The 24,306-nt window shown below is 35.1% G+C and overlaps 1 protein-coding gene across 1 annotated transcript in view; it reads left to right on the top strand.

The window, feature by feature from the left end:
• Elapor2 (endosome-lysosome associated apoptosis and autophagy regulator family member 2) overlaps nucleotides 1-24,306 on the top strand; it is a 149,432-nt gene that overhangs the window by 106,234 nt on the left and 18,892 nt on the right. The window contains exons 9-16 of the mRNA XM_042684677.1: nucleotides 5,049-5,229; nucleotides 6,133-6,261; nucleotides 13,125-13,215; nucleotides 13,923-14,025; nucleotides 18,079-18,216; nucleotides 19,623-19,886; nucleotides 20,525-20,698; nucleotides 23,336-23,525. Coding sequence (XP_042540611.1) covers nucleotides 5,049-5,229; nucleotides 6,133-6,261; nucleotides 13,125-13,215; nucleotides 13,923-14,025; nucleotides 18,079-18,216; nucleotides 19,623-19,886; nucleotides 20,525-20,698; nucleotides 23,336-23,525 — 1,270 coding nt within the window. The remainder of the gene's footprint in view (nucleotides 1-5,048; nucleotides 5,230-6,132; nucleotides 6,262-13,124; nucleotides 13,216-13,922; nucleotides 14,026-18,078; nucleotides 18,217-19,622; nucleotides 19,887-20,524; nucleotides 20,699-23,335; nucleotides 23,526-24,306) is intronic.

Genomic DNA, 24,306 nt, shown 5'->3' on the forward strand with positions numbered 1-24,306 from the left:
TGTTCTAAAATACATTCAATTTTTAGAGTAGTTGCAGGGTTTCCAGAAAAGCAATCTAACTCATGTCTCAGAGCAAATGTAGACGATCCATAGTTTTAGGATATCTCCAACCCAAAAGAAGCCTGGAAGATCTGAGATTCAGGTGGGCCTTTTTCACCTGAGCCCCTCAACAATTCCATTTTTTTAAGTTGCATATAAATTAAACTTCATGAAATGTAAGAATCATGATTGTCTTTGTGATATTTCATGCTTGTCAGACAGAGATTTTTTCCTTTATTTATTTATTTCCATTTATTTATTGTTAGGGTAAAGGTGATGTACAGAGGGGTTACAGTTACATATGTCGGATACCATTTTTTTTATTTTTGAGGAAATCCACTGCATTTTGTGTTTCTCTTTGAAATGACGATAACATTAATTATTAGTAAATAAAATGATAGCATTAATATCAGAAGCAACTATAAATTATATGTTTGTATCTCTATATATCAAACATTGCCTCTAATTGCTTTCTCTCAACAGCTGTGCAGTTTAGACATGATTATACTCAATTTGACGATGAGGAAATTGAGGATTATACGTCCTTAGAGTAGTACCTTATAAGCGCTAGAGCTGGAACTTTAACCCAAAGTGTCCATTTCTAAACTCAATCCTTCACATGTTTTATTTTCAATTTTTTAAGCAGTTTTTGGACCTGTTTTACCACAATTAGGTTATGACTCTACTTGCAACAAGAAGTCTTACTAATCTTTATATTGCCCATACTGCTTTGTTCTATTCATAGTAGACAATACAATTTTTTCAAGATAGTTCCTTTCAATGGTTGATGGAAATCTTATACAGAAATAGACTTCTGTGCTATCCTATAAGATGAATGTATAGGAGGTAAATTTCAGTAGGATGTAATGGTGTTTTGATGAACATAGCTGCCCAATTATGAACTGGTAAGTCTTGTCACATTAGATACTTCCTCCAAATCTAGAAGAGCAGGTAGCTGAGCGGGATGACTTAGAAGGGAACCAACTTAAAATAGGTTTTATACTATACAGCTTCATCTCTGAGCCCAGGAATATTTGAATCATAGGAGAGTTGCTAGCTTTTTGGTATCAGATTCACTTGTGTTTTCTTTTGTCTTTTGTGGTCTTCAATATTGCAAATCATTCTAAAGCTCCTTGTCTATGTACTTCTGAAATACATGACAGGGCTAAAATGGAGGGATAGTTAAAAAAAAGCAAGGCATAGAGGGATCTGTTCTTCTAACTGACTTTGTATATGAATTAAGTTAGTCAGATACATTTGGAATCTATGTTTATAAAAAAAAGGACAATAAGGGGCTTGGAAGGTGGCTTAGTGGTAGAGTGCTTGCCTTGCATTCATGAGGCCCTGGGTTTGATTCCTCAGCATTACATAAGCAGAAAAAAGCTGGAATTGGTGGTCTGGCTCAAGTGGTAGAGCTCTAGCCTTCAGCTGAAGAACTGAGGGACAGCGCCTAGGCCCCATGATTGACCAAAAAAAAAAAAAAAAGGACAAAAAAACTATATGGTATTTCTCAGCATTTAGGTATTTCTAAAGTAGTTTAAAGTAAATATTTTAGTCTTTAAACAAACCTTGAAAACATTTTTATTGAGATAGAAGTCTCACATCATAAACTGCATCCATTTAGCAGTGATTAATTCTGTTTTTGTTTTTTTTACCACAATCTAATTCTAGAAAATTTTCTTGTTTAAAGTCCTGGTGTGAACCTTCTGTAGCGAGTAGTAGAGCCTCATGGTGTCTTTTCTATAAAGGATGATGACAACTGCGATGGTTGAACATTTGGAGTGGAGAACAGGACAGAAACAGATGATAAAACAGACTGAGTAAAACTTATAGATAAACAATGAGATAAATGTTGATAGGTAATTGGGAGGCTGTGGACTACTTAAAGGTATGGACGTTGAGCATGGATATATAGCTGGAAGACTGGTGCATGCCACCATATTCAGGATTTATTGGTTGAGATGGCACTCTTGTGAATTTTTTGCCTGGCTTTGAACCAGATCCTCCTGGTCTTAGCCTTCTGAGTGGCCAGGATAATAAGCCTGGACTTCTTTGTGTTTATTTTTTTTAATGTTTGTTTTTCAAGCTTAATAGAAACAGGCATCATGGCTCTTTTGCAATGTGAAAAATAATCTGGTAAATTTTCCTGTTAGAGTTCATTTCACAAAAAAACATATTATAGCTGTATCTCAACAATTCTGAACTCCGAGAATGAGTGGATTGTTGATGTTTCACTTGCATCATGAGCCATCTGGTGTTGTGTCATTAATATTAATTATTGTCTTTTCAAATCAGCTAAACTTGAAAGCATCTGTCCCCCTTGGAAAGGCAGAATCAGTCTGCTATGCGAGCCAGAACTATGTAAACAAAGTTTTACTACAGAGCTTCTGAAATTTGACACTGGCATGTTTAAATGTTCAAAGGCACACATTTCCTAATTTCTAATTTCTAAAAATTTTATATGTTTGGAACATGGAAGTTCTATGGTTAGCTGACTTCTCAAAATGTAATTGCATATATCATTATTTTTATTCCTACCTACATGATTCTCCTTGACTGGTACTATTTTATCACTTAGCGATTGTAAGTGATTTGGGGAGAGATGTTCAGCAGCTCTAATTTGGATTGTTTCATTATTTGTAAAACTTGAGAATAATAATAACAAACACTTCCCATAGTTGTTGAGAAGGTTATGTGGTAATAATAGCCCAAACTCCCACGTGAGAACCCACATTCCCAAGGGTATAGCAGCTCAGCCCTCCTATTAATGTCAAAATAAACAAGGGAATTGGTGACCTGAAATTTGTTTTCTGTACTTGTTAAGAAAGAATTTAAAAAAGCCTATCCCTCAAATTTATGATGTTAGGTTCTCTGCGTTTTTCCTTTCTTGATGGGAGTTAAGAGCCCTTTATAGATACAACATTAATTAATTTTTTTAGCTATTTATGATGTCCCAGCTGGAGTCGCCATTATTTTACAGATGGTCACAGAGGCAGATGGGTGAAGTTCTGGTTTAAATGTGTCATGACATAAGCCATAAAATGAATGTGGGAAAAGAAGTTATTAAAAGAAAAAATATTGTTTATAGTTGAGATGTCTCCCTTTAAACATTTTCTTAAGTATCCTTAGTGTATGATAATCTACCCCTCTGTAAGAATTCTTGAGTATAAAATTGAGTGGTCTTAAATTATACAAGAGTCTAGATATTTACACACTGTGAGACCAAAAGAGAAAACTCTTAGGAGAGAAACACAAAGGTGCAATGCTTCAGTACCTCTTTATATTTATATAACATAACATATATACTGAAAAAACTCCAAGATATGGAAACAAAAGACTTTTTAGTTTTTGATAGTTCTGTTTTCTTTACTTTATGAATGGTGTACTCATGTGTGTATCTTCAGGAAGGTAGTAGCGGTGAGGAGGGGGAGGGATCAGTACTCAAAGGAAAAATGGTGAGAAAGTTCAGTAGTGGAACTCACTGGACACTGATGAAAGTGAACTCTGTAGCTCGTGGGTGGAGATGGGAGGGAGGGACTGGGAGTAAGGGAACAGAAGACACTGTACCCATTACCTACTCATGCATTTGTTATCCCTCTGTACTTCACCTCTATAATAACAATAAAGTAAATTAATTTAAAAAGTGATATTCAGAAGGGTTACAGTTTTGTAAGCCAGGGAAAGAGTACATTTGTTTTTGGACAATGTCACCCCTTCCCTTAGCTTTCTCCCAGTGTTTCCTTCCTGTCTCCACCCACAAGTTGTATGGTTCATTTTCAGCATACTGTTTGGTGAGTGCCACTGTTCCATTTGTTCACTCTTTGTGCCTCCATCACTATTCCCCTTTTTACCTTCCCAAAGACAGATAAACAGACAAAATGGAAGGAAAGAAAACAAAAACAAGAAATAAAATACCTCTTGTTAAAAAAAATGAGTGTTGTTAAGGGCTTACTTATTACTCTACATGATTTTCTACTAGCCAGAAATAATATGAGAAGATTGCCTGTAATTTTGGCTCACCAGCTTTATTGATTGTCTTCTTATTGGAGGAATTGTTTCAAAGGTAAAAGAACAACTTCAGATTATTATATATCCAATCAAAGGAACATTTAGATATTTTAAAATATATTTTGTTAGAAAAGAGTTGGTTTATTTTTCTGTTTGTAGAGAATATCTTACTTTTCTTCTATCCTGTATATCAGTTTTGTTTCAGAACTCATTTCATCATTTTGATTTCAAAATGATACGTAATTTTATGTAAGAGCTTTCTTTTGGGGTTTGGCTTAAGTTCCAGCTATTTTCTCCTGCATTGGTTTCTGTGTAGATGAATGCATGTGTGGGAAGGAATTAAAGTATGGGTTAAAAAAACACCCATGATTTTGGAGAAGAGAGGCTGTCTATTTAGTCTTACTCCTCAAGCTCAGAGTACATGCACTAGGGCCTAGAAACCTCTTTACAAAGTAGTTTAGCTTCAGCTCGTGAAGTCTAATTTAATCAGGTTATTTAGAAGGACACAGTAAACACTGGCACTTACTTGCTATTTAGACTAGAATGTGAAAGTGGATCTATTTTTTGAAAATTTTAATTTTTTCTATTATGACTATTCCATGCAAAACATGATGGTATGTATCCTGGCTGAAGAAAAGGAAAGGAAGCAGTAGATGTCTCAAATGGAAAAGAAAAAGTCACTGTATATAAACTGTCAGTTCTAGAATAAAGTGAAAGGGTGGATACCAGAATAATCAGGTTGTTTATATTTTAAAGAGGAATTTCGTGATGAGGAGCATTTTATCTATGTTGTCAGATTATCAGGAGCTTAGGGCAAAAATACTTCCAACATCATGGCTGTTTTTCACAATGATGTATTTTTTCTTTTATCTTTTGACACTCATATTTTAAATTATTTCAGCTGGCTCTTCTCTTCTGCCCCTGTTTGCACTTTTCTCAGGCTATCCATGTAATGTTTGTGTTGCAAGAATGGTATATGAATTGCCTGCTTTATTTTGCAGACACAGATAATGTACAAGTGGATAGAGCCCAAAATCTGCCGGGAGGATATTACAGATGCTATTAGATTGCCCCCTTCTGGAGAGAAGAAGGATTGTCCACCTTGCAACCCTGGATTTTATAACAATGGATCATCTTCTTGCCATCCCTGTGCTCCTGGGACATTTTCAGATGGAACAAAGGGTAAGATGTCCACTGGCTCATGAATTGGACCCCTAACAAAATAATCTTGTTTGGCTACTTTGATCTTGTTCTAAATTGTATTTATGGACGATTCCATTCAAAGAATATTATGTTTTCTCATTTAGACTAGAATAGTTGAGAAATATGAAGGAATTGTGAGAGCACAATAACTTTTCTTTAGCCTATTAGGATAGCTGTTTTAATGATGTTAGAATAACACTGTCTTAGAAGTAGTCTGTCTTTTAATAGCGATTGCGAATTCCTTATATAAGTGTTTCCAAGGATGTGTATGCAGATATACCATTATTTGAGTATATTACAATATACATTGCCATCCAATATATGAGGACAACACCAAATGTATGCATAAACATCCATAATATATACAAGCATTTTAAGCTCAATTTTGAAAAAGTTAGTCATTTCTAAAATAATTGGTAGTCTAATATTTGTCCTTCCCACTTTTGTCTCTCCTGATTATAGTTTAGTGGTGCTTGGAACAGAAGATGTTCAGATGTAGTGTAATTTTTTTAAATTAATAAGCTTTTTTATTGTGAAAATGCCATACAGAAGGGTTACAATTACATGGGCAAGGTAATGAGTACATTTCTTATCAAGCATTGTTGCCTCCTTCTTTGTTTCCCCTTACCATCCCTGCCTTCTTCCATCCATCCCCCAACCAAAGTTGTAAAGTTCGTTTTTCGACATATTTGTAATAACTAGTATATGTCTGAGACAAGCAGAAATGGTCAGACAAGTTGATGTTAGGCAAAATGAACCCCAAGATAAGGACTCAAATTGTTTTTCTTTCTTGCTATTGTTTCTAACATATTTATAAGATGATTTCTTTGTTGCTTTAGATGTAGTGTAATTGTAATTATTCACTTCACTTGTCTTCTGTAGAATGTCAACCATGTCCGGCAGGAACAGAGCCAGCACTCGGGTTTGAATATAAATGGTGGAATGTCCTTCCTAGCAACATGAAGACCTCCTGCTTTAATGTTGGGAATTCTAAGTGTGATGGAATGAATGGTGAGTTTGAATTCAATTCTGTCAGGAGGGACATCATTTCTAATGCATCAAATATAGGTACCAAGAACTTGAAGTTTATTTGGCTGTGTGTCACTCTTCCAGCCTTCACATTAAAGTAGGAAAAAATCAGATGATATTCCTTTATGAATATAAGTTACAGTAGTACTTTCCCAGGATTTTTCTTTCTGCAGTTTCAGTTAACTCACAGCCACAGCAGTCTGCAAACATTAAATGGACAAGCCCAGAAAAAAAAAAAAAACACTTTCTGAGCTTTAAATTGCATACTGTTCTTAGTAGCTGATGAAATCTCATGCCATCCTTCTTTGTCTCTTGTAGGATGGGAATTATGTTTGTTTGCCTGCACCTGCCACTTCTCTATTAGTCACCTAGTATCCATTTTGGCTATGACATTCACTGTCCAGTTTACACAAGTGCTCGTGTTCAAAACACTATTTTATCTTAACAATGACTTCGAAGCAGAATGCCAAAGAGAAGCTATAAAGCATTTCCTTTGAGTGAAAACGTGGAAGCTCTCAATGTAGTAACAAAGAATATAAATTGGATATTGAGGTAGCTAAATCTATGCTGAGAATGTATGTCACCATGAAATTGTGAAGAAGAATAAATTTGTGCTAATGTTGCTTTCATATCTCAAATTGCAGAAGTTATAGCTGTGTTAAGGTAGAAATGGCATTGAACAGTAATATTCAGTATTCTCCAGTCTTTGAAACCAATCCCCGAGGATAACGGAAGGGGGACTATGATATTAATCTTTCATTTTCTTGAAGTCAGTTTTTTAAAGACAGTCTTGGGGATTGAAATCAGGGCCTGAGCACTGAACCAGAGCTCTTTTGTTTGTTTGCTTGTTCTTTGCTCAAGGATAGCCATCTAACAGTTGAGCCACAGCTCCACTTCCAGCTTTTTTTTGGTAATTTATTGGAGATAAGGATCTCATGGATTTTCCTGCCTGGCCTGGCTTTGAATCATGATCCTCAGATCTCAGCCTTCCTTTTAGGAACTAGGATTACAGGCTTTGGCCTGTAATTTACTCCAGCTGGAGTAAATTTTGAAGTAGATATCTAGAATCACCATTTATATCTATAAAAACAAGAATAAATAAATTAAGAGAGAACAAAACCTATATTATTTACCATGTTAAACAGTATTATGTCAGCATTTCTTAATTTGGTTCAACACTGTGGCATGGGAAGGGTTAAACAATCTCAAATTCCACGTTTCTGAATTTTATAATGATCTCTCTAAGATGTACATGAACCTCTCATTGAAAACTTGAAATTGTGGCCGAGTTTCATAAGGCAATTGCTGAATTTGTTTAATTCTACAGTATTTGTGGACTGAATGAATAACCATGTTATATGGAATATATATATATATATATAATATTACACAAATATTCTAAGGTGTAATTATTCTAAGGTGATTCTTTTATGTAGTAGGTCTTTACACTGAAATACATTCTATGACTTTATCAGCTTATTAGTAACTTCAGTCAGCTTGCTTTCTCCATATTTTGTTTGATTGTTGGTTTTTAAATTGTACATGTGTTAAATCAGCACTTAACCTAAAATACAAAGGACTGAGAAACAGAAAGTGAGGTATACATCATAGGACAGAATATGATAAAAGTTTATGTCTGTGCATAAAGATTAAGACCTACTATGTATCAAATATGACACATATCTCTTTACTAACCATTATTCTATCTTTAAGGAATTTATTTTTAAGAAGAAGAAAAACTGTAATAATTATTATCTAACAGTAAGGGTTTATATTCCTAAACTGTGTCCCTTGGATTGAATTCCAAGTTTAGGAATTTAAGATGAATGCAGAAAATAAGAGTATTAAGTAAATGAAGCTAATATATATGTGTGTTTGTAGATGTATATGTATGTATATGTTAATTTACTAGAAGAGATTGTTTAGAACTTTTATTTGAACTTATAGAAAGATGTAATCCTCATGATAATACTTGATTTACTACTTTTTTCAGTCTAAAATTTCAATTTGGGCTGATTTCCAGAGATGTTCAGCTATTAATTTTAAAAAATGAAAATCTGTGTTGTAGTATATGGACTGAGATTCCAATGAGCAATAAGAGTATAAAAAGGTGTCTGTGAGTATTGGGTTGCAAGGAGAATGCTCTTGAGGAAAAATACAAATGTGTAGAATGCAGAGTTCAGTGCTGTAGTGCCAAGGTTTAGTTTATTTTTCCTAAAACACTGCTTTATTTTGCTAATGACATGTAGCCTTTTGAAAAATCCAAAACTTATACTTCATCTTTTGAAATTAAGCACATTCCTGCTTTTTTTGGCTTGGGGGTCTAACTTTTACCTTGCTCTTCTGGGCATCATTTGCTTTTTGGTAAGCATATTTTCACAAAATTAAGGGCTGGGAGATACTAAATGATTTAAACGCAACTGGTGACAATGTGGGAATGAATGAGATCTTCCCCACAAAAAACCAAGCTGCACAGTACACAGGTAAGACTTTATTTTCCCCAAGGATTTTTGTTGTTTTTGACTGTGTATAATGAACCCTACAAATAAGGTCGGATTAGTACATTTTTGGGTGTGACAGGATAGTTCAGTCACCAGCTTTGGGAAGCGCAAATTAAGTGAACTTGAGAGGTATAGGGATAGCTGCCTCAAAACACAGTCTCCCACATAATCATGGGGTTGATGTGGGAGTGTTTAGCCTGACTTCATTGTGTCACGTGGGAGAATCAGGATCCTCATCCTGAATGTTACACAGTTGCGAAACAGGTACAAAGAAGTAAACTTTTGTGTATTAGAATTTTGCCTAACAGCAAGGTTGGCGATAAGTTTCTGATTACTCTTGAAAGAGTTCCTTGATCATTGTTTACAACAAGAGAAACTTCAGTTATCTAAATTTGCAGCAATGTTTCAAGAACATCTAGTTTTTCTTTTGTATAACTCAATAACAACTTTTTGGGATCTATACCAAGGAAATATTAATTAGAGAAAGAACTAACATATATTTTTCAATAAGAGTAAAAAACAAACTAAATTTTCAAGAGTAGATTATGGTTAAGTGAAATTACAATTGGCTATGCAGTGTTATTAAGTAATTAAAATTAGATGTAGAAAAGATGCTTAATGGAGAAATGTTTTGATATAATTAGAAAAACAAAAATACAATGCAAACTGGAAAAACCAGAAAATAAACTAAGTTATACAATAAACCCTAAAGTGTATTTAAATATAGAGAATAGAAAGAATATCCATCAATACATGAAAATGTTGACTCTAGCCCTTGGAATAGAGAGGTTTCTGTGAAGTATGAAATCAATTCATTTTTTCATTTAGTTTATTACATTTTATAAATATTCCTTATAGACACACATTGTTTTCAAAATTGTTATAACAGCAAAAGGTATTTGTTGAAATATATATTATTTTGATACAATAGTTGTTTTGTATGATTCTTTTTAAAAAATACAAAAAGTTACCAAAATATATGCATTATAAATCCTCATTTATAATAGTTAAAGGTAAGAAGAGTACAAATGATTAAAATAAATGTATTGTCCACAGGAGGTAACTCCTGAATTATGAATTATTTAGTAAATTATATGGGTCAATGGTATCCAAATGATAAAATATTATTTAATTATTTACATGTGGATTAAGTTTTTATTTGCCTCTTCAATGATACTAATTTCTAAAACCATGATATACAATGTTATCTTTTGTAAGAGCTCAGTGAGATAAAAATATGTACACTTTGAAGGCAGTGAAAGGAAACCATACAAAATTTTAGTGCTGAGTTTTCCTGGCTAATATGGTAGAAATGATTTTAGTTTTCATGTTAAAATTTCTTGTGTCCTTAAAATTTTTATAATAAATAGAAATAGATTTTAAATAGATCTTAAAATGTAACATATAGAAAAAAACATGAAAAATATGGGATTAACTGTTAGTGAGAATGGAAAAATACAACATTTCATATAATCTTGTAAAACTGTCCATGAAGGGAAAAGCTAAAAAAGGTATATGTAAAAATTAAAATAGTTGTTAGACTATTAACAGCATATGCCTTTGAAATCAACATTTTTTGTAATACTTTCTGTATAATTTAACTAGGGGAAAGTATCTCTTGGATTTCTACTAACCTTAATCTGCCTTATTCTCAGATCTCTGCTTTATACTCTTGAGACAGATTGTAGTAAATGGTGTCCACTAGTCCATCAAGTGCTTGAAATATGGCCAGTTTGAAATGCTTAAAAAGCATAAAGTGGACAGTAATGTACCAAAAATACATTGCAAGTTATATATCTACTAGTAATTTATATGAATTTCATATCAAGATAACATTGGGTTGAACAAAATACGTGAATTCCACAATTTCACATTTTTGAAATGTGGCCTAATCTTAGGTCATTTAAACTCATGTATTTCTCTCAGACAGTGATGGTCCATACCTTGACAGACAGATTGAGATTCACCCTCCAGTTCCTTTTCAAGGTCTTTGTATTGCTTTTCTGGTTTAATTGCTTTTCTGTACACTGACAGAAATTCTCTCACACTGAGAGTCTAGAATTTCAAACCACTGGATCCCTTTATCTTTTTCCTCTTTGGTGCCATTCCTCAGGGATGGTTTACTACAGCATCCATAACAGAAAACACCGCAAACTGGATGCCTCAAAATAATACAAATAAATGTATTCTCCAAAGTTGGGAGGCCATACATAAATCACGGTGTTGGCAGGCCATCTTCTCTAGAACCATGAGGCTGGGGAAGAGTTATTCTCCTCTCTTCTAGCCCCTGCTCGCCCCAGGTGTTCTTTTGTTTATAGCAGTGTAATTGTGATCTCTATCGTCATCTTCACCTGGCCTCCTTCACTACGTGCTGTGTCACCTGGTGTTTTCCCTGTCTGTTTGTCCATATTTGGATTTTTCCTAGTCTTCTATTTTCTATTAAGATCCTATTCCTGTATTTTGGGGATTAACATTTAAGCATGGCTAGTTTGGGAGACATTCAATCCACCACCACAGCTATTCTGTTTGCTAAACTTTTTAAAAGCAGTAACATAAGTTTCCACAGGGAACTTCCCTAAACTGTTCAGAACTGGAGTTGTATGTGACTCCAAAGAAAGGACAACTAAATGCCAGGGTGATTAGTCCAGAATATGTATTAAGAGAACTTCCAGACACTGGGGTCTGCAACACATCCTGGTTGAAGGCACAGTGGACAAAGAATGTTCTACATAGTTGTGTCTACAACTGAGTATTGGGTGGAATTTATTAGGGTTTGAAGAATTTGTCTCAGAATCTGGTAGTTTCCATGTTTTGGACAACTATTAAACACCTTTATCAGTATCTGTGATAAGATTTAAGGCTCCCCGCTTGGGTTCAAGCTTACAGGGGGAAAAATAACATGAAAGCTGTAAGTCAAGGTATTCTGTATTTCTTAGAAGTAAGAAAGATGAGGGAAACTGGAGTACCACACAACAGGCAATACTGAAACACCACAAATGTTTGTTTTCCCTTGAAGCATAGTGGCTCCCTCTACATATTCTTCCCTTTATTAGCCCTTTACCACTCGCTTTCTTTTCTTTTGTTTTAGCCTTCTCTGATGCTCTGTTGTAAAAGACACATTTGTAAAGTCTTGCCTTCCTTAGTGTAGATTGTTCTATTTTGGGAACACTGCTATATCTCTTACTCCCACAACAAACTTTCAGTATTTAAACCTAAATTCTTCCCATATTACCTATTCTGCAATGGAAGGCATCTTTTCTTATTGGGCCAGGTTGTTTTATAGGTATTCAATTCTTATGGTGAGCATTTGATAATGGTTTCTCTTTCATTTCAACCACATGAGCCTGTAGACAAGAGAGCATTCGGCATTTCTCTTAGAGGAGTAGCTTCTTTTATATAAGTAGCTTGATTGGTGTATTTAAGAATGCTTTGCTATAAACTGTTGATTATAACATCTGAAGAATTGCTAAATCATCAGTCTACCACTGATCACAATCCTTTCCTCAGTGTCTTTATTGTATTTCTTGTAGTAACAGATATTTTTCTTTGGAGATGAAAGTGTTAATGTGATATATTGCCTTTATTTACTCTCTTTACTTGCATGTTTTTATGGGTGATTCTCTTCTTTCATGTTTGGTGATTTCAGTTTATGGTATGTTGATTATTGCTGTTCAGAGGACAGATCTCATATTACTCCACAGTGAGTGAGATCTTGTCTTATCTTGATATTCTATGTATGTAAGTATTCTGTGTATCCAACTAATTGATATTCTATGTATTTAAACAATATGCCCAATGTTCTCATAAGAGAAATACCCAATGTGCTATGGTCTATAGGTTCATAGTTATTAGTACTTAATTCATTCAACTTAATTAAAGTTTATCCAAAATAGTTACAATTACAAAGTATTTATTGGTATATGGAAGCCTGTCTTTGCCTATGGTTTACAACTGATTTAAAAATAGAGAATTTTGAGCAGGGCATCTGTTTTCTAGCTACTCAGAAGGCTGAAATCAGAAGATCGTGGTTCAAAGCCAGTCTGGGCAGGAATGTCCATGAGATGCTTATCTCCAATAAACTATCAAAAAGATGGAAGTAGAACAGTGGCTCAAATGTAGAGCATGCAGTTGAGCAAAAGAGTTCAGGGAGAGCACCCAGACATTGAGTTCTAGCCCCCCCCAGGACTGGTATACTCTGTTTGTCTGTCTGTCTCTGTCCCTCTCACACACAGAGAATTCTTCGGAGTACTATTATACATTTTATTTTTACCTTGTTTTAAAAAGATTTTTTGGAACTTATGAATGAAATTTTCACTAATGAAAGTTATTTATTATTATTTTCAGGTTGGGAGGTAGCTGGAGATCACATCCAGAGTGGAGCTGGTGGTTCTGATAATGATTACTTGATCTTAAATTTGCATATTCCAGGATTTAAGTAAGGACAATCAATTCTTTCCATAAGAGTTCTTTTCATAAGAATCTTCACACCTACGTGTGTGTGTGTGTGTGTGTGTGTGTGTGTGTGTGTGTGTGTGTGTGTGGAGAGAGAGAGAGATAAAATAGGGCTGCCATTATATTAGGCAAATTCTTCAAAGTGCTTAGTACATAATAAGTTGTCACAGGGTGATATATAATATTTAAGAATGTCTGTTGCAACAGTTACAGATTCAATGTGTTAGTTGTGTGTTCCTCAGATGAACCTGGAAAATTTTAACAATAATATAACACTTTAATAACTATGATTCTTAGATGCTACATGAAGATGATTTAATCTAAGCAGTTTAGGGAGATTTCTTTTTGGCTTATATATTTAATTTTTCTCATCTGAAAAGTAGCATATTACTTATTAATTGATTTTATTTTGCTGATTTCTCAACAAGTAGGAATCTTTTTCTTGTTTTAAGAATAGCACAGTATTTACAGCAGGAGAGTCAACCTTGTTATAACAGGTGCATAGATCTACAGTAAATGGGGGTGTGGACAGGTCAGAGATGGGTGAGGGAAGGGGCTGCACTTTGGAGAAAGCAGGTTAGGGAAAGAGACAAGCATGACTTTTCTCAGTTTGATGAGAAAAATGGCCTTATCTAATCCAAATTGTATTTAGAACATACTATAAAAATTGTTGTTTAATGTGTCCCATAGGCCACCAACTTCTGTGACGGGAGCCACAGGTTCTGAACTAGGAAGAGTAACATTTGTCTTTGAGACTCTCTGTTCGGCCGATTGTGTTCTGTATTTCATGGTGGTAAGTGAAAAGCAGATTTTGAAGTTTATCATTGGGTGTGAATTTTTATACAAGCTGGGAGAAGAATCTCATTTTTTTTGACATTTTTAGGGCTTTCTACAAACATTTAAATATTCCCCCAAATTCATTAAGAATTGTGCAATTGAAGTCCAGAAAGAGAGCTTTAGTTGATCATGGAGAGTTTGAGTTTTCTATATGTGATTTAAATTTTCACTCCTAACGTGAGGAAAACTAACAACTTCACCAGGACTTCAAGTAGATGTTAGAAGTTTGTTGTCCACTCAATATTATTTATAGCCACTATATAGTTCTTCTTTCTTTTTGTGTTTTCACTAATGCTCTTTCAGTAGTTAGATAATAGTCGATTAACAATTTCTTCCTTGATAGATGAGCTACGTGGAAATTTCAACATTTCATTTATTACTGCTGACAGCTTAGGCAAAGGCAAACTATTTTGTTATGAAAAAATACTGACATAGTAAAGGATCATGGATAATCTTCAACACAATTTTCTGTAATACCACCACCAGTCATTAAGTTGTCAGATGTCCTGGTTCTCTTTCCTTTTTCTTTAATCTGTTAGATCACAGTCAGTACCATCATGGAAATTCAAATTTCTCTTACCTCTCAAGTAGATGTTCAGTTGTCTTCTGTTTTACTTTCAGTTCCACTCTCGTATACGTGCTGCTGTTATTAAAAATAACCTGTATGCAATAATAACAGAGGTAGAGACAATTTTTTAAAGTGTACTCCCTGGCATAGTAGCCACACCATCACTTGAAAATGTGGTAGGAATGAAAATTTCAGGGTCCCTCCAGAGTCTTAACTGAAAGTGGAACTTGGATGAAATATATAAGCAAACCTTAAGATGGGGTTCTGATACATTCCAAAGTTTGGGGACTAATGAACCTTGAAAGTATTTCATACTTTCTTAGCATGGCATTTCTATGGCTTTTTAAGTTATTGAGCTCACCTCTTACCACACCAGTCTTTGCTATGCCCATGAATCTCCCTTTTGTTGTCTTAATGTTTCTGTGATGGGAAATGGCCCTTTTGCATTTGCCATGCCTAACCTATTCCAATCCAGAACAATCTAGAACTTATATTAGCTATTTTGTCTGCTAAACTCCCGTTTCTGCTTAAGGGCAGCTCAAACTTCACCTCTTCTGGGAAGCTTTCTGTTATTGCTTTAAATAAAATTAACCATCATCTAGTGTATGCATATAGAATTCATAAAAATCCTACTTTAACTATGTGACATTTTTGTCACTTTCAGTTAATGAGGCAATCCTGAGGATAAGAGTCATATGTTTGTTTTTCATAAATTAGTGTATATTAGTTGTATGAAGAAATTTCATTGTTGTATTTCCATGTATGCATATAATTTAATTTGATCAAATTCATTCTATCTATTGTACTTTATTTTTTCTCCCTCTTTTAAACAATTTTTTGTGTTTGTTCTATGGCTTGAACTCAGGACCTAGTGCTTTTACTTGGCTTTCTTTCTCACAGCTGGTGCTCTACCACTTGAGCCACACTCCTCCATCCGGCATTTTGCTGGTTAATTAGAGGTGGCACTCCACAGACTTTTCTGCCTTGTCTGACTTCAAACTACGATCCTCTAAGTGTCAGCCTCTTGAGTAGCGAAGATTATAGGCGTGGGCCACTATTGCCCAGCTCCTTTAGACACATCATTCTCTTCTTTTACCCTCTCTTTCCTACCTGGTCCAGACCCTAACAATGTGAATTTACACTCATGTCCTTCATGTTTTAAAAACTCTACATTCTGAATATGATAAAAAACATTCAATATTTGCCTTTATCAAGTATGTTTCTGGTTTTTTTTCTTTTTTTTGGGGGGGGGGTCCGGTCGTGGGGCCTGAACTCTGGGCCTGGGCGCTGTCCCTCAGCTCTTCAGCTCAAGGCTAGTGCTCTACCACTTGAGCCCCAGTGCCACTTCCAGCTTTTTTCTTATGTGGTGCTGAGCCAGGGCCTCGAGCATGCAAGGCAAGTGCTCTACCACCGAGCCACCTTCCCAGCCCTGTTTCTGTTTTTTTAATCATGCATTTCTTCTCCTTTTATGCCCATGTTTTGTAGGTTTTTGACTTTAGTGGTCTTCTTGTGTTTCTACTTTTTTATTTTTCTTCTTTGTCTTTTCTGTGTGTTCTACTACATCGACTTTGTCTTCCAGCCCTGATACTCTGTCTGAATTGGAAGGGGAGAACATGTTTTCAGATCTTCTCAGCATTGTGTGTGTGGGGGGGGGGGGTGTGGTGGGGTGGGTGGGTGTGTGGTATGTTGGGGAATGTTTCCTATGAAAATCATGGTTTGGAAAGCTTAGACTCTAGTCTTCCAGTCACACCTGGCAGCACTTGTCAGGATGCAGTTCCTGGAAGGGGGCTGCATGAATTCAGACCCTGCCTGAAGCTTTCTGCTTTTTTTCTTTTACATTTTGGTTTGTTCATTGCTTTCAGCTGTCCTATGACCTCATTTATGATTTCTGATTCTATTCTTGTTTCTTGTATCAGAATATAGTATTTGAATTGTTTCTTGAATCTTATCACTCTTATTTGTAATCTTGTCCTACCCCTCTGTACTGAAGATTAATTAATTAATTTACTTATGTATTTAAGACCATGGCTCACACTGTTATTCTTGGCTGGACTGGAAGTTGCAATTCTGTGTCAGTCCCTGAATGCTAATTTGGCTATACTGCAATGTTCAGAGACCCATTTTAGATTTATTAAGTGAGGAATTCTGCAAATGAGATACAGCAGTTTGTGTTTTAAAAGCCTTGAGGCATGAGAGTAGGCCACCATGACTAGTCCACATTATTTATTTATTTTTGCAAAACATTGTTATTTTTGCAAAAATATTCCAGAGATTTTAGCTTGTATCAGAACATGCTAGTTGCCTTTAGCCTCTCCCAAAACAGTAACTTTTGGAGATACTAAATAACGTAAAATGTTTTTTAAAAATACTTACAAAATATAAGGTAATATTATTTGTAGTAATGTAATGAATTCCATGTATTATAACTTAGAACTGTGAAGTGTAGTAAAACATTGTACATGCTGAGCTGGGTTTTGGAGACAAGGATGACTATTTGGTTATTTGTTAATGGGATTCTGTAATTATGACAAGAAGTTTCCATTATTTCTATCAGTGGTATGAACTCAAGATGGCCCCTTATAACATATATGATTACCTAATAATATATTTGATTCTTATCGTTATATTATAGGGGAGAAGGAAGACACATGATTTTAGCTTATGGCACACGATTTGTCAACATCCAAATAACAAATGAGAACCCATCCAAGTTCTTAAGTCATTTATCAGTGTTTCTGCACAGAGGACTAGCTTTAATTTTCATTTAAATAAATTAGATGTTATTACATTATTTGCTTGAATTATTATATTTTCTTTGTAGCTAAGTGGATGATAGACTATTGATGGGAATATCTAAAATCTGTATTCTAAATCTTGAATAATGCTAATTAGAAATAAAATATTACACATATCCAAGCTTGCTGAACTTAAATATGAGCTGGTGAGTTTTTCATGGACATTAAGAATAACATTCTAGTTAGCTTGCATTTGGATGAACCTGTAAGTTGCAAGTACAGTTCAGGGGAATTTCGGTTTTTTATGTGAGGACATAGAAATGGAAGGCTGCTCTACTGGTCTATTTGATGAGAATGCTACAATTTTCTTTGAGGACTTTGAGGAATAATATGTTCTTTCTATGTGTATTTCCCAAGCTAGAATCACACATAGGCACAAAACAATAAACAAACCTAACCCTTAAATAGACTCTGGTTTGAGACATCTTTTAAACTATGTTGACACTTTCATTGATATAGTGTATTCCTAAGGACACAAGGTGCTTGTTAAGACTTAAGAGGATTTTTGAAAGTTATAGAGTTACATGCACAGCAGATAGTCACAATCTCTATGGTGTTTAAACACAAACATATATTTGTAATGTATACATATATAGATTAATACTGACTCTGCTTAAGTTGCATTTATTTTTCCCTATTGTTTTAGGATATTAATAGAAAAAGTACCAATGTAGTGGAGTCATGGGGTGGAACCAAAGAGAAGCAAGCATATACTCACATCATCTTCAAGAATGCAACATTTACATTTACATGGGCATTCCAGAGAACGAATCAAGGCCAAGATGTAAGTTCAAATCAATCAATCAATCAATCAGTCTGTCTGTCTGTCTGTCTGTCTGTCTGTCTTGTCTTGTCTACTTACATACTTAGTAAAACACAATGATGATGCCCCCTTGTGGAGGTATAGACAAAGTAACTACTGAAATCCAAAGAAGACAGCTTTTTATTGACTTGGAATTGGGCATTTGATTATGTAATGGAGAAGTATAAAAACTCTTTCATTATGGAAGAATCATAATGCATAAATTGGATAGCGTGGTGTAATGTGGCTTTGAATTATTCAGAACTCCATATAAATACAAATATCAAAGCCAAAGAGAAAATACAATATTGTGGCAATTAAAAAACGTGTATTTAAAACTTCCTGAGACATTGGAAAGGTCAGTAACTTATTCTTTTTCCTCTCATGGATCTGACATTTATCTAGGAGTCATTAATTTGTGTGATTTCTTTTCTTCATGGTAATATTTCTTTGTAGAGAATGTTTTTGTATGTGTTGTTACAGAGACTCATTTCTCTTTTTTCCTCACTGTTCTTATTAGAATAGGCCTAATACTCCCTTAAGTAAATCACATTGTATGTTTCAATAGTAGCAGGAACTGCTACTCTTGTAGGCCTCCATACACATGACCATCCAAGGGTAAGAACAAGGCAAAAATCTGTTGAGAAGTGGCTTTGTTGCTACGACAGCAAACATAGTGCATTTTCTCTTCTCCCTTCAGAATTTTAGTGGGGAACTAATTCCCCAGATTGTACTTAATCCCAATTATTCTTTGAGAGGATTCAAACAACCATTTTGAGAGATCAAGCACAGGATAAAAACTTACCACTTCTTTACCTTCTTTTTATATTTGCCTAGATAGAAGCATAAAGTAGTTTGAAAACACTTAGAAATATTGGACTAATGTTCATTGCCTGATTAAAAACCAGGTCTTAATTAACTCATGGTTACAAGTAGCAAAAACTCAGTGAGACCCAAAAACTCAGTGCTATTCTACATCCTTTCAGTAGAGGTAGGAGTTTGGCTGGGAGGGCTAAGGAAAATGGTTAGGGAGGAAAGAAAAGGCTCAAGAAAGTGGTGCTAGAAACATAACACAGTATAAATATTACACAGTAATTGTGTGAGCAAAAGAGGTCCTAGTCTTCTAAGATTTTATAGTTCCTAGTCCAAGGAACTATAGGCCAAGGTTTTTCAACCCTTGCCATACTAAACAGTGATGAGAGACAATGTTCCTCTGTTAAAGTAAAACAGATCCTCCAAATGTAAAGTCTATAAATGTGTTCAACTTTATACTCGTATGACATGCTTAATGCCCATTGTGGAGCTTCATAATATTCTTGGTTGTTTCGTGGATACCGACATAATACAGGCTCCAAGGCAAAGTCAATTCTTTCTGCTCTTCTTTTTAGAATAGACGGTTCATCAATGACATGGTGAAGATTTATTCTATCACAACCACAAATGCAGTTGATGGGGTGGCCTCTTCATGCCATGCCTGTGCCCTTGGTTCTGAGCAATTGGGTTCATCGTGTGTCCCCTGCCCTCCAGGCCACTATATTGAGAAAGAAACAAACCAGTGCAAAGAGTGCCCACCTGATACATACCTGTCCATACATCAGGTCTATGGCAAGGAAGCTTGTATTCCCTGTGGGCCTGGAAGTAAAAGCACTCAGGTAAGTAGATCTGCACCTTAGTTAGCCTAACAAAGTACCTTTTAATAGGGAAACTCGAGGCTTCCCTTCATTTATCTCTAGGAACTTGAAGTTGCTATTCTGAAAAAAAGAATGTGAGTTCTCTTACATTTATTGAGCACTGAATATACTATGAAGGAGGGACATAGATTATGAAGAAAATCATTCTAATAAGAATTCCTCTCCAAAATATTAAAAATTGGTATCTAGTGCACTGCCGTGATAGAACAAGTAAACTCCTTCCATAGGCTGGCTATGGGAGCTATCTGGACATATCTCCCAATGATTGAAAAGCAGTGATTACTGTTGTATCAAGGGTAAATGAGAATTTTTTTAATTATCAGCATAAGCTAGCACTACAGGGAATATTTACTATTTCTTAGAAAAACACCTTTTATTAAGAAACCAACTTCAGAAAATTTCTCTGACTTGGAAAATTTTTGAATCCTCTGACCTTTGCCTAGAAAAATCTATTTAGAAATCTTCTATATTAGAGTGATACAATCTTAAGTAGAAGAAAAATTTTGAAAATGTTCATTTAGGCCTTTCTGAAACATACTTTTTAGTAGCAGTTAATAATTTCCTGCAATGCTGTTTTTTTTTTTAATCTTTAAATGAAGGACCACTCAGTTTGCTACAGTGACTGCTTTTTCTATCATGAAAAAGAGAACCAGAGTTTGCACTATGACTTCAGCAACCTCAGCAGTGTGGGCTCGTTAATGAATGGTCCCAGCTTCACCTCCAAAGGAACAAAATACTTTCATTTCTTCAATATCAGTTTATGTGGGCATGAGGTGAGTTCTTAGCTGTCACGGCAAGATGGAGTTTTATGGCAGCTCTGAGTAGATATCTCTGTGTTGATGAATACTACTATGGGAACTAACAACCAATCTCACAAGCCAGCTTTGTGTTAAAACCCTCTGTTAGCTCCTGTCATATTGTCATACTGACAGCTTTGTCTACCAGGAACAACCTCACCTAGTCTTAGTTTATAAAGCACTTATCCAGTCATCTGAACTGCAGGGCTTGGAGCTGTAGTTTAAGTGCATTGAGGGCTTCTTTTCAATCTTTCATAGGAAATGGGATATAAGTGGGTCAGGTTTTGCAAGCTCACCTAATTAAAAATACATCTGTAAGAAGTTGCACAGTTTGCAATGTCAATTTATGAGTACAATGCATTTGGATAATGTCACCTCCTTCACCAGTTATGATTTGAGAAAAGTTTTACTGTTGTTTATGTATTTGTTAAGAGATATAGGAAGTAATAAAATCATATATGTAGGATATATATGATATATCATATATTGAGATATATGGTACATATTGTATATGTCATATATGTACCATATGTTATATATGTTCCATACATATCAGAGGATTTTATTAGGAGAATTGCTGCACAGGATTATCAAGTCTGAGAGTTCTTATCATAGGCTGTTTGTGAGCTGGAGACCTTGAGATGCTGGTTGTATGGCTCAGTCTAAGTCCAAAGGCCTCAGACTAGAGAAGCCAATGGTATAATTCTCAGACTAAAATTGAGGGCCTGAAAACTGAGACACTACTGGTGTAAGTTCTGGAATCTCAGAGGTTGAGAATCTGGAGTTTTGGTGTCCATGGTAGGAGAACAGTAACCCAGCTCCAGGAGAAGCTCCAGGGAAGCCTTTCTTTTGCTTCTTAGTTCTGTCTGAAGCCCCAGCCATTAAATGTTGCCCACTCAAATTGAGAGCCATCTTCTCTACCCAGTCCACTCATCCACAGACTGGTGTTCTCCTGGAACATCCTCAAATACCCACGTGGAATTAGCACCTTAGAAGTTCTATAGACATTCCTTAATCCAGTTATGTTTGCACCTAAAGTTAACTATTAAATTGATATTGTTCATTGTGTGTTTTACAAAGAGTTTCAAGAGAATTATTGTCTGAAGAAAAGGAAGTATGTGGGGCCAAATGTTAATTGTTAAGGTAGGGTCTGTGAATAAATAATACGATATTCACTTCCAGAGTGGGGGAAAGGAGGATGTTGATATTGTTAATGAGAGAGTAAAAGAACTGTATGTCCAATATTTCTATAGACCTGGAGTTGTGATTGAGAAGAATGTGTGTGTGTGTGTGTGTGTGTGTGTGTGTGTGGCACACACATGATTAACAACTATGAAAAGACAATAAAGCATTTCTCCATGTCTCTCTTTATATAAATGCCTATATAATTGTTCGCATAGTGATATCTGAGCCAGACTTGTTTAAAGGAAATAAATGAGCCATTAGTACCACAGAAAAGCTGTATGAAATCTACATGGTGTGCTTTGTCCTGTCCTGACTTCACATGTGGTGATCCTACATACTCACTAGATTGGTTAGTCCCTCCGTCAATTCAGAAGTAAATACATATATATGAAAGATATTTTCATGAGGTAGCAAATGAGGTCACTTCCATTATTTATCACATTTTAACCTCTTTCTCCTATTGTGATAATTTGTCTCCCATCCTTTGTTTTTCTCTTTGTCCTCTTTCTTTTATCCTCATTTGTTACTTTGGGTCTGTTATTTCCCTCCTTTCCTAATTTTCTTATCACTGCTGTTTTCCATTATTTGCATTGGCTTCAACAATTTTATTTAGGCTTAGTTAAAATATAGTTGTATCTTGATGAGAAGGCCTAGTAGGGGGAGAAAAAATTGTATATTTGAAATGCAAGTTAAATTAAGCAGCGAAATCTTTATACCTGATGCCTGTGTATGCATACATAAAATTGCTTGCCAATTTTTTACATTTATTTGTAAAAACGATGGAAAATGCTGTTTTTTTTGCAATGAGTCTATAGTATAAACACAGTATTTAAATGTTCTTCTATATTTCATATATGATATCTTTCAATTAACCTGCAATGATTTAAAAAGTTAAACTCTTGAATTGAAGTCTTCCATTTACTGTGTAAGTAAACATGTCTATCATTATCATTACATCTCAGAGTAGGTGAGTAAGGAGAGTGTTGACTACTGTTTAGAAATCCGATATCCTATTCAAGACTCTGCCATAACATGGCTTTTAGACATTCTTCAGCCTTAAACTTTTCTCCATATTTAGGCCTATGAAGCTGTATTTTGCTGGTTTCTTTGAATGCTATTCTTTGAATTGAACTTTTCATAGATGACCTTTGTTTTTGGGGGTTGTATGGCTTTCATCTAAAACAAATGACACATGTAGTGGAGGATGAATGCATCTGGAACAACTGCAGTAAGTCTCAGTCCAGGTCAAACATTGGAATAACCATAGGAGCCTTTAGGAAATGCCAATGCCTGGGCCTCAGCCCAGGTCCATTAAATCAGGATCTCTGCTGTAGAGAGCCATCACTTTACTAGAGTGGCCTATTAACTGAGATTCAGTTTAGAGACTGATGCTTGGGAAACCTCTCACTTATGATTTTATTTTCTTAGGGGAAGAAGATGGCGCTCTGTACCAATAACATATCTGACTTTACTGTAAAGGAAATGGTTACAGGGTCAGATGATTACATAAATTTGGTAGGAGCATTTGTATGCCAGTCGACTATTATTCCATCTGAAAGTAAGGGTTTCCGAGCAGCTTTATCATCTCAATCCATAATTCTGGCAGATACATTTTTAGGTAAGTTGCCCGTGACTAACATATACTTGCATATATTTTAATACTATGGTAGCAATAACTTGTCAGTGCATTGGTGTTTCCCATAGATGATTAAGGCCTGCATATAATTTCAAATGGTCTTTTGTAAAATAGTTAAGAAGCCTACAATTTGGGGTCTGTTGGTCATCTCAGAGATGCCAAGAAGATTCTTAAGTTAGGTTTTAATTCATATATGATACATTTTCTGATGATCTGTGCCATATATTATATATTAGATTTTCTAAGACTTTAAGACACAAAGTAATTTTAAAAATAAAAATCAAAGACAAAAGTAAGAACACTAAACAAAAATAATATAAATCCAAATCATGGTGTGTGCTTCTAGTTTTACCAGCCATTTTCCTACCAGAAATGAGCTGATAGAAAAGATGAGGTGCTGAATTTTATTTCCACGCATTCACTATGGTCCTGAAAGGTAAATTTTTAAGTGCCCATCTCTGTCTGTGGTCTTTAAAGGTAAAATTTTAAGAAGAATCCAGGTTTCTGGTGATCCTGATCTAGGAATCAGGTTCATTGGAACCAAGGGAGCATGGTGGGGTCCAGGCATATATGATTGTAATATAAATGATTCTGCTGTGCAGCCAGATTTGAAAACTATTTCTTCAGACTCCAAAGGAATTTTACTTCACATTTCAGCACCAAGGCCAGCTACTAGGCTTGTGCTCAGCATCAGGACTTGGCCTTAGAAGCAAACGTTGCTTTCCTTGCTGCTGGAGTTTTGGTTCTAATATCACTTTACCCA

Source organism: Dipodomys spectabilis, unplaced genomic scaffold (genome assembly GCF_019054845.1).
Source record: "Dipodomys spectabilis isolate Male_0828 unplaced genomic scaffold, ASM1905484v1 ptg000089l, whole genome shotgun sequence".
NCBI lineage: Eukaryota > Metazoa > Chordata > Mammalia > Rodentia > Heteromyidae > Dipodomys > Dipodomys spectabilis.